At 40.2% G+C, this 20,789-nt stretch overlaps 1 protein-coding gene across 2 annotated transcripts in view; it reads right to left on the bottom strand.

Moving 5' to 3' along the window:
• The window catches only part of LOC150083704 (suppressor of lurcher protein 1-like), a 363,928-nt gene that overhangs the window by 265,213 nt on the left and 77,926 nt on the right, over positions 1-20,789 (bottom strand). Inside the window, exon 2 of one of the 2 annotated variants that reach the window (XM_090378136.1) lies at positions 18,170-18,242. The exons of the other annotated variant lie outside the window; for it this stretch is intronic. Coding sequence (XP_090234262.1) covers positions 18,170-18,242 — 73 coding nt within the window. The remainder of the gene's footprint in view (positions 1-18,169; positions 18,243-20,789) is intronic. 2 annotated transcript variants of the gene reach the window in all.

The raw sequence follows: 20,789 nt of genomic DNA on the forward strand, positions 1-20,789 counted from the left end.
TTATTTGTAATGGGACTTCTGTTTTCCCTGGACGGCATCCATACTGCAGAGTTGCTAGTTTTTCCATCTCTCTCGCCGATGTTTCCTCTCTGCTTCGTTTATTTCCTAATCCTCTATCATTTCTCATTTTCAGCCTTCCCTTAATTGGGCCATTTCCCCGAATTCGCAGATGCTAAATGCGTACACCTTACTGTGACAGATAATTATACCTTATTCTGTTATCCTCCGAGGTGATTTATTTTGAGCGGTATGGTGAGACTCATTGTAATGATGCGCTATCAGTTTTGAACCAGCTGATACGGAATCAATTGGGACAAAACTGTTTTGTCCATGTTAATGTAGTCATCACTGTACACAATGGAGAGCATTTCCCGGTTTGTTGGAAGCAGCAATTTCAGCCCCACTTTGAACACTCCTAACATGCGGAAACGGATATGCATCAGTAAGATGAAAAGCTTTTTAGGGGACTGAGAGTCCCTAATTAATGAGATAGATTTAACAGTGTTTAGGAAGTTAATAAAATACCGACATTAGAGAAAATTGTCAGCCATTAATACAAAATTATGGCCGTCTGAATTAAAATTGATTTGATGGTAGTTATCCTTGTCACAACGCTGAACAAAGAGAATATTATTTCTGTATCTGATCTTCCGCATCATTGGATCGTTAGAAGCAAAAAAAACTAAGTGATGCAGGTTTTTTTTAAGTAATCAATGAGCAAATTGCATCAGAAAACAAGCAGCAGAAAAAAGGAGAGTGCAAACGAGAATGCATGGGTACACTCCCCTGCCAGAATATATGAAATCATGCTTTTGTTTTAATGCTAAATACATTGATTTTAAATGATGGATTCAAGCATAGTTATCGATTAGTTTTTTTTTATAGAAGACCACAGAGAATAAATTCATTAACTCAACAGAATTGGACTTTTTGGATTGCGAAGCCTATAGATTCCTTTTAATAAATAAAGATTGTGTATAAATTAGACTAACTAGATTTGATTTTTCAATGTAGTTATTTAAGTTGCACGATTTTTTTCTCTTTCTGGGACTGGCAAAGGTAATGCAGGAAGATCTTTATTTTGTGGAGAATAATTCAGTCCATTAGAGTTCCACTCAACAAAAGAAACTAGCATTCTGAAAGAGAGCGGCATCATTAATAGAGTTGATTGCATAGAAACGTTTAGGTCATCTGCATAGATGAGAACTTGAGTTACAAGATGATTTAATTTGTCAAAGATGTCGATAAGGATAAAAAATAAGAGAGGACTTGTTTTTGTTGATGTTGCAGGGTTTAGGAGCATCAACGAGTAAAGCCATATTTCTCCGTATATACTGTCTGTAAATTGCGTGTTCTATGGTCTTTTTGTTTGCTGGACAAAAAATCCAAGTTTCCGGGAGAAAAAACCATGCTATCATCGCCTGAGACCGACTAACTCAGACACACTGTGAAAAAGTCCCATAAAAATTCCTCACGTTAGTGACGAAACTCGAACTCAGGTCTTTTCCAACCAGGGTAGGGGAGGATGGCAATTCCACCAACTGTATGGCTGAGTTAGTCGGTCTTAGGCAAGGGTAGTCTGTTTTTTTCGCCCAGAAACTCGGGTTTTTCATCCACCTAACAGAAAATCGACCACAGAACACACGCATTCACAGACATATTATATACTGCGCAATATGACCTGAGTTGCAGATGCACCTAAAACCGTACACCAGCAACTACCAACTGTGTTACCCGCGCGGTTTCTCATAATAAAGGAAGATTAAGATTCATTGTTTGTTGGCCGCAAAGTCAACCTTACCATTGATAGACTTATTCCGATTATCTGAGATGGATGAAAAGTACCTAACAAAAAGTTCCCTTTGCTAATTGGATTGAGAAACGTACTGACTTTATAGTTCTCTAAGATAAATTAATGAAAGATTAATTTGAATTATAATCCCGTCGATGACGTGAAGAATTTTTATGAGCCTTTTTCACAACGTGGCTGAGTTAGTCGGTCTCAGACGATGGTAGATGGTAGCATAGTTTTTTCTCCCGGATACTCTGATTTTTCGTCCAACAAACAGCTAATCGACCACAGAACACATGCAATTTACAAACATACCTACCACGTAATATGGCCTAAGTCGCTGATGCGAACTCTAGCCTTTTGTGCCCTTCCCTAATCTTGTTACCCTTCTCTGCACCCATTTCAACAATCCACATCTTTCCTAAAATGAGGCTTCCGGACTGTATGCAGTACTCAAGATACACCCTAACCATTATCCCTGCTGCAATATTCCTATATGTTATTGAGAGAATGATACGATACCTCCTAGCAACCTGTCTGCACTGCTCAGAGAACTTCCTGTCGGACTGTATATTTATTCTCAGGTCTCGATAGTTTTGAGTGTGGTGTCACAAGTGTGCTATTCTGGGATTACTACTGTCCATACGCAGTACCTTCTCAGCCCATCTTCCCTAATTTTTGTAGATCTTGTTGCAGTAGCATACCCTGATTACTGTCATTAACAATCCTGCAAAACTTTTTATCATCTGCAAACTTAGACATTAAGTTTGATATGCCTTCATCAAATAGATACTCCATATCAGTCAACGCTTTCCCAAGGGGGTTGGGAACAAATATATCTACAGGTCATGGAAAGTAGATGAGAGCAAAGAACGGAAGATATGCAGCGAATTTGATAGAAATACTTTCAATTTGTTCAAAATTTTGAAGAGAAATACAAGGAGTTTGTTGGAAGTAAAATTAGCGAAATCTCCTCATTTTGAATCTTCTGTCCATTGTAAAGATAGAAAAAGCTTTTTCTAAGAGTATTTCGTTACTATTTAGAAGATTTGGGAACTGCCCTTACAATCTTTTGAGAGTCCAGCACGAGTGGCTTAAAAGGATGTCAGTATCCGAGTTTGTGGGGTTGGTTTAAGCGACCCCATCTGAAGAGTTGCAAAAAGCAGCGAAATGTACAAGTAGGCTTGAACACGAAGGCTTGAACTTCCGAGATAATTTCCACTGAATATTCGTAATAAAGTCCTTAATCTACATCTTTAATAACAGGAAATGTCTTGGTTTTTGTGGGACAATTGAGATATACTTTAGTATGTCTTGTTAGTTAGGAAGAAAAGCGAAATCATTATTCTAGATGTAGAAAAGACATCGTGATGACTCCTCCAAATATTGTTGTTGTTGTTGTGTGGTTTTTAGAAGTATCAGCAACTGAGACCATATTGCTCCGTGTATACTGTCTATAAATTGCGTGTGTTCTGAGGTCGGTTTTCTGTTTTGCTGGAGAAAAACCCGATTTTCTGGGAGCAAAAACCATGCTACCATCGCATGAGACAGATTAACACAGCCAAGTTGCGAAAAAGGCCCATAAAAATTCCTCACGTCATCGACGGGAGTCGAACTCAGGTGTTTTCCAGGTGTGGGGAGGATGGCGATTATACCAACTGTGCTACCCACTAGGGCTCCAAATATAATCAGACTACTTATTAAGCATTGCAAAATGCTTTTTCAATGTTGGACACAGGGGCATCGTGAGAATCAGTCGCATTTCGCTCAAATACGTACTTTTGAATAGGATCTCTTCGGATAAGAAGCAAAGCAATCCCATTCTGATTATAGAAACTAGAATGCGGAATGAAAATTATTACCTCTGTGATTCTTTTAGAGAAGGGTTGGTTAGGTTAGGTGTTTGTGTTAAGCACCAAAGTGACTAAGGGTGCGAGGTGTCAATATATTGTGTCCATAATTGCGTGTATTCTTCGGTCAGTTTGCTTTTTTGATGGACAAAAAAAACGACTCTCCCACAGGGGAAACCTAGACCTCGTAGCATCGTCTGAGACCAACTAACTCAGCTATTCAGCTATATATGAATATCTCACTCAGCTATATCTAAGACCAACTAACTCATCTAGACCATGTACCCTCAGCTGAGTCCAACTAACTCAGCTATTGTGAAAATATACCACAAAAATTCCTGGCATTATTGACGGGATTCCAACTCGGATCTTTTCCATCCGGTGTTGGGGACGATGGCGATTATATCCACTGCACTACCGCGGCGATGGTAGAAGTGTTGGAAAATAATCTATAGCCATTTATACACCCAACTTACATTCCGTATCTTTCGTGAATCCAAAGCCCGAGTTCATCTTTTAAAAAACAAACGCAAATTCACTTAGCTTGTCGTTTTTTTTCTTCTTTTTTTTTTGACTGCAGTGTAAAGGCAAGGAGTACCATAATTAGCGTAGGTTGGTGAGCTTGCTCAAGGCCAGATTTGGCTAGAATTATTGATAGTCTTTCCAGTTTTCTAAAGATGCAAAATCTTGTTGAGTAGTGCCTTGCTTATACATGCATAATGGAATGAATTCGTTTTTATAACCTCCATGAATTCGTCGTCTCCTTACTGGGGATATTTTGGTCCCTAAATCGATTACCGTGAGATGCCTAACACCTCACTGCTTTTACTGTTTTTTCTACTTTTCCTTAAGTAGCCTCTCCTCACTGAATACATTTCCTGGATTGTTTATTGCCTTGGTCCATAGAATCCGGTTTCGTCGACCATTAATACATATTATAATCTATCACTGCCAACTTGCAAGCCTTAAATTTGTCCTAAGATAAACGATTCTCTTTAAAGGCTGGGTTGTATCCAACATGAAATATTCCGGTAGCAGTTAGGCTTTACCATAAGAGACAAATGATATAAAAATCTAAAATTTACAATTTCTCCAATGGCTAACATAAATATCCAATTTGTTGCTATGGCGACTGAGCAACCTAGATGGGTCAGCGGGGAGAAACTTCGAATCGACTGTACTTGTGTTCTCACTTCAATTACAACACCCAAACTTCATCAAGATTTTGTGGTGACATGAAAAGTAATTAGCGAAACCTGAAATGTGGCAGTAATGGCGATAGAAGCTGTGTAACATGTTTAAATAGCTTGGAGTTTATACATGAGAGCGTTGCTAATTGATGGCAATGTTCCCCCACCGTTTATTAGCTTCCATGATCAATTGTTATTAGAAATAGATTTAAAGTGGGATTGGCTACACAGATTTCCTTTATAAGTTATGCTAATGTCTGCTCTCATTTTTTTTTCGATATCTTCTGTCTGTCCGCAATTAACGTGAAGTAACATGTTAGTCGCTGTGAATGGTAGACGTAACAATGCAGTGAAAGTGAGCTGTATTACATAACAATGAGCTGTGTGACGTAATAATGCTGAGGAAATTGATTATTATGAATAGCATTGAGCAACGTTCTGTTCCTAATGAACAGGTCATGTAGTGTATATACTGCTACTTCGTTTAACTTCTTCAATCATGCATTATGATTGATGACTTTTGAGGTTATGATGAACATCGTGGCGAGATCCAATATTTCGAGGGTACAGCTCTAAAACGGTGTTCGCAGACCGGCTAGTTAGTACACCGGACCGGACCTATTGGTAACTCTCTAGGAGGCTTCCGGATCAGCTAGTGTATAATCTTGCTACCTCTACTCTGCCAGATAGTGACTGGAGGGAGTCCGAGCAGTGTGTATGCGGGGAGCATTGTCGAGGCCACGTTATGTCAAGGATCTGGGTATATTTTTACCACGTATACACCATATTCAAAAATTTCATTACTTCATACAGCATGTCCCACCCACTTTTTCTTACTATTGAATACACCATGAATTGTCAAACTAATAGAGCAAGCTTATCTGCGAAAAGATCTAAACCTCCCAAGCACTTCCTAATTCATTTCACAAATATACGTGGTCTCAATTCTAATCTCAACGATGTCCGTTTCCACTTGCAGTCTGCTAAACCCCATGTACTTTTTCTGACAGAATCTCAGTTATCGGTTGATTCAACTACTGCTCGTCTCAGATGCCCAAATTATTCGCTGTATGATGCCTTTCGCCTCAAAGATGGTACTTGTGCATATGTCCGTTCTGATATTTCCTGTCAGAGACTTGGCAATTTGGAATCTCCTCTCTTTGATCTTCTCTGGCTTAAAATCTCTCTACCTCATTGTGTCAAATTTATCTGTTGTCTCTACCGTTCTCCCAACTCCACTAATCACTTGGAGCTCTTTGACTTCCTCTCTTTGCAACTTGACTTTCTCCAGTCCAACTTTCCTAACAGTGAGGTAATTTTCCTTGGTGAATTTAATGTTCACAACTCCAACTAGCTTCCGTTTTCTAGTCACACCGACCCAGCTTAACGAGATGCTGAGGCTTTTCCAATTACTAATGACCTTACACAGATTGTTCATTTACCTACAAGAATACCGGACAATCCTAAATCATACAGCCAATACGCTTGATCGTTTTGTCACAAACAACCCTTCTAAGTACACGGTCGAAGTGAGAGGTCCTTTAGGCACTTCAGATCACAACTTAGTGATTGTCTCTTTTCCGATGGCTATTCCCAACCTCGTGTTGTTTGGCATCACAAGAATGTAAAATGGGATGACCTGCGAGATTTCTTTTCCTTGGTCGGATTACTGTTTCAAAACTTCTGATGTCAACGTTTGCTCAGATCGTGTCGGTGTAATTATTCTTGCAGGAATGGAATCCTTTATCCTAAACTCCACTTTAAAATCTCGTCCTTTAAATAAACCTTCGTTTTCCAATAAATGTGCTAAGGCTGCTCAAGAGAAGAATGTTGCATATCGTAATTGGCTTGTTTCTAATTCTCCAGTTTCATTTTCTGTGTACACCAAAGCTCGCAACAATTGTAAAGCAGTTATTAATCAGTCCAAACTAGAGTTTGAACAGGCTAAGAGTAGAAAACTTGCTTTTTGCCCGATCATGGTAGCCGAGCATTTTGGTCTCTTGCCAAAGCTATTAGTCGCAACTTTTGCCCATCTCTACTCCCACCTCTGTCCAAACTAGATGGTTCTGTAGTCACTTCAGCCAAGGATAAAGCTGACCTGCTACATCCCATTTTCCTTCCAACTCATGTATTAATGATCTTGGTAAACCACCTCCCACCATTTCCAACACGCTCCATTCAATGCCTCCTGTGGTCTTCCGTCAAAAGGAAGTTAGAAGGATTTTGAGGAATCTCGATCGGTGCTAAGAAAGCTCCAGTTCCCGATTGTATTTCTCCACTTGTTCTCAAAACCTATGCTCCTGAACTTACTCTATTTTTTGCCGTCTTTTTCACTTTCTTATTCCAAAGGTGTTTTTCCTTCACTTGGAAATTTGCTCATATCCAGCCAGTTCCTAAAAAGGGTGACAAATCTCTCCCATCCAATTATCGTCCCATTGCAATTACTTCTACTCTTTCTAAAGTAATGGAGAAATCAATTAACAGCCAAATTTTAAACTACCTAGAAACCTTCCGTCTCATCAACGATCGCCAGTATGGATTCCGTCAGTGTCGATCCACTGGTGATATTCTGCCGTATGTTACCCATTTATGGACTAATTCAATGGAAAAGTTCGGTGAAACACAAGCAGTTGCTCTTGACATCTCAAAGGCTTTCGATCGTCTTTGGCATAAAGGTCTTCTAAACAAGCTTCCATCTTATGGTTTGCCAACTGTTTTTAGTAATTGGTTATCCAGTTTTCTCTCTGATCGCTCACTGAGGGTGATGGTAGATGGCTCTGTGTCTTCTAACTTCTCTACTAATGCCGGTGTCCCCAAAGGTCAGTTCCCCCACTCTTTTCCTCTTGTATATTAATGACTTTCTTCCATTGACTGGAAATCCTATCCATAGTTTTGCTGATGATAGCACATTGCATTCCACTTTCCATTTTGAGAAACATTGTCCTGCTCAATCAGCTTCAACTTCTCAAAAATCTGCTGCCAATTCCTTAAATGCCGATCTTCAGGTAATTCTCCACTGGGGCAAAGACAACTTAGTTGATTTCAACCCTTCTAAAACTCAGTCTTGTCTTATATCTCGCAAAAAGCATTCTTCTGCTCCTATGCTTATCTTTAGTGACACTCCGATTTCTATGCAAAATGATATATCTCTTTTGGAGCTTACCCATACTTCTAATCTCTCTTGGCACAAGCACATTACAAATATTTCTTCCTCTGCATCTAAAAAACTTGGTTTTCTCTTTCGCTCTCGGCGTTACTTTTCTTCCAAACATCTGCTCACTCTGTATAAATTGCAAATCCGCCCTGACATGGAATATTGTTCCCACATCTGGGGTGGTGCCCCCAAAACCTCTCTCAGGCTTCTTGATTCCATTCAGAAGAGGGCAGTTAGGTTAATTAATGATTCATCTCTAACACAGTCTCTCCACTCGCTGTCTCATAGACGTACTGTTTCTGCTGCATGCCTCTTCTACAGATACTTCCATGGGCACTGTTCTTCTGAATTGGCTTCTATAAGTCCTGCTCTCTCTTTCAAAACGGTCGGAACACGTGCCGCCACCAGCCAACATCCATTTACTGTCCAACGTCAAACCCACAGAACCAACTTTTCATCTTCCTCATTTATTCATTCAACTGCCATTTTCTGGAACAACCTTCCTTCATACGTATTTCCTGAAAATTACAATCTGCAGAAGTTCAAGTACAATGTCAACAAATATCTCCTTTCGTCTTCTCAACCTCCAACCTAAGCACGCTACTAAGTACTGTAGGTTCTAATCCCTCTCGTATTTGGGGTTTACATAAAAAAAAAACCTCCTTGTTAGTAGACTTGGATTCTCGCACCCACCTTTGCAGCACAGCACACTGAAAAGACTAAGGTTCAAGCGCCGTCTAAAAGAGGACTCTTATGGTCTTATTTCGCACTTTAGCGGAGTAAGTTAGTCTGGGGTAAGGTCTGAAAAATTACCATACAGAACACACAGAATTTGGAGACACCTCATAACCTTAGCGGTTTTGTCCTTTAATTCAAAGCAACCAAAAGAAACCTTGGCACCCATTTCGACAGATTAGGAGTCAAGTCGAATCCGAGACAGTCTTTCCACTCGGGTTGGAAATAGTCAGTCTTAAATGGGGGTGTGATGTTCCGCGCCTGTATCTCCACAAGCACAGATGCCTTCCGCGCCTGTTCACACACAAGCACGGAAGGCACTGAAAAATTAGGAAAATCTATAAGTTTAACATAACAGTATACATTTTGCTCTTATACTTGTATGTGATTCTAATATTAGATTATCTGGTTATCAGTTGATTACGTCCTAAAGTCTGTATCAATGCCATCTAGTTCTTAGGGATCTCCAGACTTTGCAGTTCCGCTCTGTTGGCACATCGTCTTTCTTCAGATTGAAACGTGTGCTTGCGGAGCTTTCTTTGGGAAAGATCGACTGATGGATGACATCCACGGGAAGTAACACAAGGACAAAGCGCGGAAGGATCGTTTTTTTTTTGGCTACACAGGAGAGCATCAAACGCGTTTCCTTATGTAAGTCGCAGTCAGACGCAACATCCTAACTAGGTCACGAAAGTCCTAATGTGTGACCTTAACACAAAATTCGCTCAAAGCATGCAAACTACGTTACCAAAGTATTTGCATACCACTCAAAGTATGTACACTACGTACTCCAACCAACTATACACACTAAGTTAACAAAAACATTGGCAATACTACTCAAAGGCCCTCGTGGGTAGTACAATTGGTAGAATCGCCGTCCTCCCCACACTGGGCGGAAAAGACCTGGGTTTGAGTCCCATCGATGATGAGAGGAATTTCTTTGGGTCTTTTTCACAAAGTGGCTGAGTTAGTTTTTCGTCCAGCAAACAGAAAACCGACCTCAGAACACATGCAATTTAAAGAGAGCATATACGAAGCAATATGGCCTTAGTCACTAATTCTCCTAAAACTCAATAACAACAACAACAACAGACGATTAATGATGTAAACCTGCCTTTCGTGGTTTAGAGTGAACAAGATTCCTGTGTTTTCAACTGCAAGGAGAATTTCTGTTTAAAAAGTGCCAAGCGTTTAAAATTCACTCTAGTACTTTCAATTTTGTTCTTTATACATTTATTTTTGATAATTATATTTGAATCTGGAATGATTTGTACACAATGGTCCTACTAAGATCGAGCTGAAGCTTACGAGTAGCGAAGACTCGATAAAGGAGCCAGAAGGTTAAAGTACACAACCTCTTGTTGGCTTATGTTCCCCTACATGGGCATCGTGTTCATTTGGTCATGACATGGCTCTCTGAAAACATGAACTTAAGTGGATTGTGTTTTCTTAGTAAGACGTGCTGAAATGGAAAAACTGTTTGCCTGACAGACCCGAAACTCATTGGGGAAAGGTCTATGCTCACTCACCAAACAATCATTAAGAAAACCCGTGACACTTTTCCGCTGTTTCCATAGCAACGACACAGTGGCCGATTATGGAGCGTTTCCAACTTGCGAAAAGTATCTCAGATAATCCGATAATTCTCTGAATAATTTTAGGTTTGTTTTGAAAAATGTACTTCATTAGAGAGAGAGAGAGGGGGGAGAAAGGCATGCACGTGCTTCACGTTTAATTATAAATTACTTATTTTTCCAATGGAAGAGTCAGACGTCAAGGTTCTATAGATCATTTTCAATTCGCGAGTACTTCGCTTTAAGCACCCATCTTTAATTACACAGCGATGGTTCTCAATCATCTTTCCCCTGCTAGTAAAACGATCCTACGATGGATAATTAAAATATCCGTGTAGTTAGCAATTCCACACGACATGAAACCTCAAAGGGGCCTTTGATCAACATTTGTTATCATTTGGCCTTTCCAAAGAGCTGTTTTTGAATCAGATGCTAACCTGACAAACATCAACATGTTTATCATCTTTGCAGACAAAGTCCCTCCATCATAAACGAGTAGCTTAACAGGTAAAAGTGATCCAAAGTTAAAAATATGTTCGTGGAACAGATAATTACAATTAATATCCTCTCTTGTGGCCACTGAATCCATCAGAGTTTCTTTAAAACAAAACTGTTTAATTTCTATAGCAACAGCCAATTATTTAGAAATTAAAGTTGCTCGGAAACATGAGATTTTTAAGTAATAATAAGTACTTTTAATCAAGAAATAATTAATTTTACTCACACAAAGGTTTTTAGTTTAGGGAAAAGTTGGAAAATATCTCCATCATTTACCAAATAGAATAACTTTTACGTTGAACCAATTATAAATTCAAAAAATTAAATTTTGGACATCATTAACTACCAGTTTTTTAAATGCTTGTATCAGACACACCCGTTATGATGTCTTGCAAAGCATATTGTCCCCTTTCCCAATTTTTCTCTACCACTGCAATTAAAAAAGGGGACTTTATGATGAACTCGGTGTTAAGTTACCAACCATAATTACTACGATGCTCATTAACCAATGGATGGAGTTACATAGATTGCCAGTTATCTTTGAGTTAAATAGTCCAAAAAACAAATGGAAGAGCTCAATCGATTATAATTTCACCATGGCTGTTTTTTTGTGGTGTCTCAGTCGATTAACAGGGTTATTAAAAGTACCCACCGACTACCAGATATTAGAAGTCACAATAGAATGAAATCCTGGACAGAAAATCGATCTTCGTTTTATTGTCCAAATAATATCTGTGGTTTGCTGTTTCCGGTTTATTTGTAGCTGGCCAATGTTCGTTCACTGGGGACATCACGGCGTAGTTTTACTTGATATGTCTAGAGTGTCTACAGATAACGCACGTGCGGTTGAATTGTTAGAGATATATTTCTAGCTATTGAACGTCACTAGAGTACAGTTCATCAATGGCAGGAATAGAAAAATGGATTTTTTCTGCTAGGTCTAACAATAAAGTAACTTTTTTTTTTTAGTGAAAACCCCCAAAATACGAGAGGTATTGTAACCTATAGTACTTAGTACTGGGCATGGGCTGTAGGTTCAGAAGATGAAAGAAGATACTTGTTGACTTGAGTTTCTGTAGACAAGTAATTTTCAGGAAATACGTATGAAGGAAGGTTGTTCTAGAAAATGGAAGTTGAATGAATAAACGAGGAAGATGAAAAGTTGGCTCTGTGTGGTTGAAGTTGGACAGTAAAAGGATGTTGACTGCTTGCGGCACATGTTCGGACTGCTTTGGAATTATAGAAGCCAATGCAGAAGAACAGTGCCCATGGAAGTATCTTTAGAAAAGGCATTCAGCAGAAACAGAACCTCTATGAGACCGAGAGTGGAGCGACTCTGTTAGAGAGGAGTCATTAATTAACCTAACTGCCCTCTTCTGAATGGAATCAAGAAGCCAGAGAGAGGTTTTGGGGGCACCGCCCTAGATGTGGGAACAATATTCCATGGCAGGGCGGATTTGCGATTTGTACAGAGTGAAAAGCTGCTAGGAAGAAGAGTAACGCAAGAACGAAAGAGAAAACCCAGTTTTTTTAGATGCAGAGGAAGCAATATTTGTAATGTGCTTGTGCCAAGAGAGATTACAACTCAGGATAATCTCCGCAATAGAGATATATAATCTTGCCTAGAAATCGGAGTGTCATTGAAGATAAACATAAGAGCAGAAGAATCATTTTTGCGAGATATAAGACAGGACTGAGTTTTAGAAGATTGAAATCAACTAAGTTGTTTTTGCCCTACCGGAGAATTACCTGGAGATCAGCATTTAAAGGTTGGTAGTGGATATTCCAGAAGTTAAAGCTGTTTCATCAGGGCAAGGTTTCTCAAACTGGAAGGTGGAATGCAATGTGCTATTATCAGCAAAGCTATGGATAGGATTTCCAGTCAATGGAAGGACATTAATATACAAGGGGAAAAGAGTGGGAGAAAGAAACCAGGAACACCAGAATTAGTGGAGAAGTTAGAAGACAAACAGCCATCTATACTGGTGTGCAAAACTTAAGGACCAACGATATTTCTAAAGGTTACAACCACAAAATCTTTACTTAAGGTACTCTTTACTGATGAGAGTACATTGAGTCTCAGCAGCGATTCTGGACGTCAGCTAATCTGGCGAGAGGTTGGCACACGGTATCACCCCGCAAACATCACTGAAAAGGATCGATATGGCGGTCGAGGTGTTCTCGTCTGGGAAGGCGTTATCTTGGATGGACGTACGCAACTCTAGATACTGGAAGACGGTACTTTAACCGGTGCATGCTACTGTACTGAGGTAATCCTCCCCCATGTGCGTCTGTTCCGAGGTGTCATTGGCCCCGAGTTCGTGTTTATGGATGATAACGCCACACTCCATCGCACTGCAGCTGTTGATATGCTTTTGGAAAGTGAGGACATTATTCGTATGGATTGGCCTGCCGTTCCAGCAATCTAAATCCCATCGAACACATATGGGACACTCTGGGAAGACGCCTAGCGGCACGTCCACACCCACCAGAAAATGTTCACCAGCTGAAGATGGCGCTGACAGAGAAATGGACGATGTTACCGCAAGAACTTATCAACAACATTGTTCTAAGTATGGACAGGCAGTGCAAACCCTGCATCGACATTTGGGGTGGCCATATCTCCTACTGAGGACCACCTCTTTCCTTTGTTCCCTCTTTGGCAGTGATGCATCTGTATCATGGCAGATAGTGCCATGTTGCCATTTTTGAATAAAGTCCCTCTATACCATTTTGTTTCCGTTGTTGTGTCGGTGTTGTTTCCTTCATCATTTTTGTACCTCACGAGGTTCCTTTGGTATACTTCTCCCATATCCAGGCCACTCCTATGAGAAGCTACAGGTGAAAACCTGACTGGTCCTTAAATTTTGCACACTGGTGTACCATCACCCGCAGTGAACAGTCAGAGAGAAAACTGAATATCCAATTACAAAAGGCAGTTCTCGAACCATAAAATGGAAGCTTATTTAGAAGACTTTTATGCCAAACACGACCAAATGCCTTTGAAATGTCAAGAGCAACTGCTAGAGTTTCACCAAACTTTTCCATTGAATTTGTACATAAGTCAGAATATCACCAGTGGATCAACCCTGGCACAATCTATACTGGCGATCGTTGATCAGATGGAGGGTTTCTAGATAGTTTAAGAGTTGGAGGTTAATTGATTTCTCCATTACTGTATAAAGAGTGGAAGTAAATACAATGGGACGATAACTGGATAGGAGGGATTTCTCATCTTTTTTTAGGAACAGGCTGTATATGAGCAAATTTCCAAGCAGAAGGGAAAATACTTTTGGAATAAGAAAATTTAAAAAAGGCGACACAGAACAGGAGTAAATTCAGGAGCAGAGGTTTTGAGAACAAGTGGAGAAATACCACCAGGACCTGAAGCTTAGAATCAATATTGTTCAAAATCCTTCTGACATCCTTTTGACGGAAGACCACAGGAGGTATTAAACACAGTGTACTGAGAATCGTAGGAGGTGGTTTGCCAAGATCATCAATACTCGAGCTAGAAGAAAAGTAAGATGCTAGCAGGTCAGCTTTATCTTTGACTGAAATGGCAATAGACCATCTGGTTTTGAGATTTGTGAATAGAGATTAGCAAAAGTTGCATCCAATAACTTTGGCAAGAGACCAGAATGCTCGACTACTAAATGGTAGTCGAGCATTCTAAGAAGCGAGTTTTCTACTCTTAGCCTGTTAAAAATTTACTTTTGACTGATTAATAACCACAAGGAAAAGAAGAGAAGAAATCTCGGAGATCATCCCATTTGGCATTCTTGTAATACAAAATGGGATGATCCAAAATAGAATAATGGCAAACAACACGAGGTTTACAAAGACCACGAAAGAAAGGCTCCATTGGAGAAGAGACAATCACCAAATTGCGATCTGAGGTGCCTAGAGGACCACTCACCTCAACCGTTTACTTAGAAGGGTTGTTTGTGAGAAAAAGATGAAGCGTGTTTGTAGCATGGTTCGGATTATCTGGTAAGTGGCCAATCTGTGCAAGATCATTAGTAATTGGGAAGGCCGGAGCATCTCGACCAGCTCGGTCCATTGTCAGCTGCAGTTGTGAATATTAAAATTGCCAAGGAAAATTACCTGATTGTTAGGAAAGTTGGAATGGAGAAAGTCGAGTTACAAAGAAAAGAAGTCAGAGAGTTCCAAGTGATTAGTGGAGTTGGGAGAACGGTAGAGGCAACAGATGAATTTGACACAATGAGGTGGAGAGATTTTAAGTCGGAGGAGATCGAAAACAGGAGATTCCAAATTACCAAGTCTCTGACAGGGAATATCAGAACGGACATATGCACAAGCACCACCTTTGAGGCGAAAGGAATCATACAGCGAATAATTTGGGCAACTGAGGTGAGCAGTAGTCGAATCAACCGATAACTGAGATTCTGCCAGAAAAAGTACATGGGGTTTGGCAGACTGGAAATGGAAATGGACGTCATTGAGATTAGAACTGAGACCACATATATTTGTAAAATGAACGAGGAAGTTTTGGGAGGTTTAGATCTCTTCGCAGATAAGTTTGTTCTGTTATCTTCACTATTCATATTTTCAATGGTAAGAAAAGGGTGGGGGACATGTTGTATGAAGTAATTAAATTTTTGAATATGGCGTACACACGGCAAGAATAACCCAGTTCCTTCACTTTGTGGCCTGGACAATTCCCTCCTCCAGAGCAGAGTAGAGGCAGCAAGATTATACACCGGATCTAAAATATTTAGGAGTTATACTGGATGGTAATCTTACTTTTAAACACCATCTAACTTATATCAGAGCCAAAATCAAAAGATACTCTGGATTGGTGGCTAGGATCGTCAAGCGGGACTGGGGGTTAAACCAACGCACCCTGTCATTGTTTTATAAAACAACCCTCCTACCGATCATCACTTACGCCTCAGCAATATGGTTTTCCAAAACAGGAACTGTAGTAAACCGACGCATCCTTGATGCAACGCAAAGAACAATCCTACTGACAGTTACACGTGCTTGTAGGACAACCAGTACCCACGCGCTGCAGGTCTTGGCCGGAGCTCTTCCCCTTGACTTAGAGATCATGCGTAGTGGAATGAACTACCACATAGAGAAAGGAATACCTTGTACATACCATGGCTATACTGTGGACGTTAATGCACCACAAAAAAATGAAAAGACAAGGCTGCAAAAACACCTGATGCAAGTTTGGCAGGAGCGCTGGGCCAACTCAAATAAGGGAAATATCACCAGGAAATTCATTCCGAACATCGACAGGATGTACCCCAGTCCCCCAACTTGGTTTCAACCTGGCTTATACACCACCTATTTATTGACTGGTCACGGGGCCTTTACAGCCAAGCTGGCAGCGCTGGGGATTGAGGTGGATCCGAGATGTGCCTGTGGGGAGCTTGAGTGCTGGGGGCACATTATGTATGATTGCACCCATTATGAGGACCTCAGGTGCAGACTGATCACTGCAATACACTACCTCCCCAAGAACTTGGAATCACATCTATTGGACTCACTTGAGGAATACAGGGAGCTAAAGGAATATGCCCAAAAACTATTTGGTAGGCGTAAAACATTGATAGCCATCTACAGAAGGTAAAAGAAAAAAAAAAAAAAAACACAGAACATGCGTGGAGAGGACTCAAGGAGAACCTCGCCCAGGAACCTGCTTACTACTAATCATCTAAAACCAGCGATCGCAAGAATAACCCCATGGAGCTGCGGATCTTCCCATGATGAAGAGAACCACAGCCATAGCTAACAGACCAACAAGTGTTCATAGCTGAGGAAAAATATGGCTACCAATGACAGAGAAGACCAACGAAGATAGAGAAACTCCAAGTTGCTGCCTCAACGGAGCCATATTGGCTCTATGCTCTGCACTCTCTTGTGCAGTGCAATTCTTTTACTCCCACACCCGGCAGGGGAGGGAGGTGACGGCTTGCTGTCGCCTCTCTTCCCTGCCACACCATTTCTTCCCTCTGGTGGGGCATGGGCATGCCTCACTGAAAAATTGGGGGTCACCTACCCTATCGACCCTCTTCTTCCTATTTCACCCACCAGCCTTCATTCTCCCCTCCCAGCACTTTTTCTTGCACAGCGTATAGCCCTACACGTCCAAATTTAAATACACCAAAAAATTTCGCCCAACCTTTTAGGCACTTCAGAAACAGGCTTTCAGCGTCAAACCCCATATTAGTGCTTTAATGTAAGTGATTTAAAATCAACCGCGGTCGTTCCAATTTTATTTTAGGTCCTAGCCACTAAAATCCCAGGAAAGTAAGTGGCAGGACCTGCCAGAGTACAATTGACTCAATGGTAACACCCGGCTAGCCTCCACGTGGCGAGGTATGGACAACGTCTGGTCCCGTTAGGGGCCTGGCGGCCAATAAGCCGGATAAACAATGGGCACAACATATAACACTACTCATGACCCACACACTTCTAAATCTCTGGCTTTGACAGGGTACTGTCACCGATACATAGAACATTCGCGGAGATGGGAGAAATCCCAGGAGCCGCTAGACCCTCAATATACCTCATACCTCATACACCGGATCTGATCTGGAAGCCTTCTAGAGAATTGCCAATAGGTTCGTTCCGGTGGACGAACCTATTGGCAATAGGTTCGTCCACCGAATTGTCCACATAAATTGCTCCTTAAAACTTGTTTCTCTCCAAACACGATGTTGTTCTGATACTTTTGGTAGGATACGGTATACTGCATATATTTCAGTTCCTATTGTCCAGCGGGCTTACATAAAGAAATAGGATACAGTGTCCTTTGTCTTTATTTAAATTTAATAGGTTTTCTATTTATATTTCAATCTAATTTAACTCAGTATAGGAAAGTAGAGAGAAAAACTTATTTTCTGTCTACATTCCTACACATACAGCTAAAACTTTCTTTAGGCTCCTCCATATCAGATTTAATTATGCAAAAAATTCTTTTCTTTCTGCCTTCATTTATTTCTTGTGCAAAAAGACATAAAAATATCCAATGGAAACGAATCAATGTTCATAATATGGATGTACACGTGTATTATGACTTAAAAAGCTACACGAACTTCCTTCCAACCTGTCAAAATATCCTCCAAAACATACTCTAAAAATGTTTAAAATAAAAAGGAACGAAGACTGTAAATTACTACAGTACATAATCTGAAATTTCACTACACGGGTCATCCTCCTCACTCACTCTTCCTTAGTTAACTCAATAAACAACAAATAATCCCCACCGCTACCTTCCAGAAATCAATGTACCTTCTCATCTCCGAGGATTCTCCCACCCTCTGCTCATGTCGGTGCTTCAAAAGATAATTGAATTTATTTTTAGCAACTTCTAGACATAAACACTCCTTTTAGGTACTTACCAGCGCTGACAGCATTGGTATGAGTGACATGGGAAAGTGGCAACAGTAGCAGCAGAGATGACATCAGCACCACCTACAGGAAGAAAGTGACATTAACCCACTGAAAGTTCCATTAGCAATTTCAAAATGTCTTTCTTAATTTGCCATATAATCAAAGCATTGAGATCTAATGGACCGGGAGCAACGGATAACGTATTTTTCTGTCTGTTCGATAATTGGATTTAAACATCTAGCAACGATTCTTAATAAGCTGGACTCCGAAGTGGTTAACTAGTAAAGAGAAACGAACTGGAGAGAGCGAAGAACACAATGGAATACTTTGTTCTTCGATGGATAAGTTAAAATGGCAATTATTTATAATTAGTCTACAAAGACAATAGAGGAAAGACAACCCCTACCTTATTTTATCCAAAACCCCTTACTGAGACTAATTTACATTTACTTTATCTGCTTAAGTGGATGTCAGGGTGTCTGAATAATTTGAGAAGTTAGTGTACATCTATTTGAAGGTTGGAAACTTTAATTGATATTCGAAGATGAATTTTTTCAGTGAAAGGTTTTACTGCACGTTTAAGCTCACTGTATTTTATAATATCCAATCATTTCACAGACTCTCCGTTTCTTTCTTTCTTTCTTTCTTCAAATATATTTAATGTGACAACTTGAAATGAATTGCTGGATTTGATAGCTGTAGCACACGTTCTTGACAGAATATAAAAAGACCACAGAGAGGTGGAGATGAATGTAGGTTACAGTTCAATGCTGATCAGTCATGTGTTACTGTCGACCAAGGAGTATACGTAACCAGAACAGTCAAATACACTATAAGCAGAGTTGAGTGATGGAAAAGTCTGAAGCCCAGCATATTTTACAACAGTGTTATTCTAAAGGCATGATCTTAAATCCTAACACCAATAAATCAATAGAATGTCTCTAGGAACACCAAATACCTTCTTTAGAGTCAACAAGAACTTTTGGTAACGAGGTGTAGGTAATTAATATAGGAAGAGGCGCACACACACACACACACACACACCAAGACACTAGAGGTCAGCAAAAAACACGGGTGCTAAAAACATTTACAGAGCATCGGATATCGGCAAAATGGTACATAACTGCAAGTTGAGTTGAGTTCAGAAAGGACTTCATGCACTCCGAGTAGTTCACTGCACTGGCCATATGTCACCAAAGAATCCTAGAGATTTTGTTGAACGATATAGTGGTTGGACTATTCACTAATGGAGTCTCTTGAAGGCCGGTTTGCAAGCGGATTCCAGGATATTCTCCATCTGAAGAAAACTAATCAATGACAGATGATCAAAAATCCAGGAGGGATATTATTATCAGTATTAGGAAGCCACGGACTTTGGAACTATGACCTCCATATCTCTACAGGACATTGTTCGATAAATCATCGATAGGACACCATGTGCTTTCCTGGCTGCCTGTTTTCACTGCTCAGAAAACTTCATATATCCGCATCGTAACTCCCAGATCTCTTTCTTCATCCCACCAAGTGGGGATGATTAAATTGTGGAGTGGGGATGAATTCATTTTGGAGTTATTTTCCTAAGACCTTTCATTTTGCTGCATTAAAACATACCACTTTTCTGACATTCTTGAGCATGTTCAAGTCATCCTGAACAAGTGGTACTTGGTAATGATCATTAACTACTGTTCAAATTTTGACATCAAGTCTTCTTGCCTTCTTCCATGTTTAGGAAAATCAGAAACAGTGGCCCAATAACAGTGGGGTCTCCCTTGGAAGACTATACTTCTAACTTTACACCACTCTGAGAAATATCAATTACTCACAACCCTCTGCCTTCTGCCCTGCACAGTCACCCTGCAATCCATCTTAGAAGCTTTCCAGTAATCCCAAACGTTGCAGCTATGTTTGCGTGAGGAACTGAGTCAAATGCCTTGTTAAAATCCAAATAAACTAAGCCGAAACTGTTCTCTAAATCCAGAGCATGAGTAATTGTCAAAATGGCTACCATGTTAGTTAAAAATTGTTGTGTACCCTTCAGAGTTCCATTTATGTCTAAATGTCCTCTTATAGCACTATATCATTACCTCCATGATTTTCTCTACTACTGAACTCAAACCGACCCATCTGTAGTTATCCACTTCGGTCTTAGAAACGCCCTTATGTATCGACGATACACTGACTCTTCTCCAATCCAGAGGAATGATAATTCGATTCTGATGTGAGGCAGAAGGTAGGACCAGAGTCACTCACACTGTATTAGAATGGTATGAGCGTCAAGAAGACACAGACTTCTCTCCATGTCTTCTTGACGCTCTTACCAGTTGCTGCTAATTGTAATTTTTTCCCACTCTCATTTATTCTTTATAGCAGCCAAGTTTTTCATTGCAACTTTTTTCCCAACAGTAAACTGAAAATTGGACTAACGGAAATTGTTTTTAGGGTTCTTTTTCAAAGATTAAACTGGTTCTTTTCTATTTGAAACGAATGCCTTAAAAAAACATCGTTTTTTAAGCCGTTGGTTGGAAAGCATGCACGACAGCGTACAAGGTGTGAAAATGGAAACGCATTTATCCAACTTACAACCCGCTGATGTCATCGCCCTACTGAAGCGTGCATGCTGGTATTCGA

This window comes from Mastigoproctus giganteus, chromosome 7 (assembly GCF_048544385.1).
Source record: "Mastigoproctus giganteus isolate SK-2022 chromosome 7, ASM4854438v1, whole genome shotgun sequence".
Lineage (NCBI taxonomy): Eukaryota > Metazoa > Arthropoda > Arachnida > Uropygi > Thelyphonidae > Mastigoproctus > Mastigoproctus giganteus.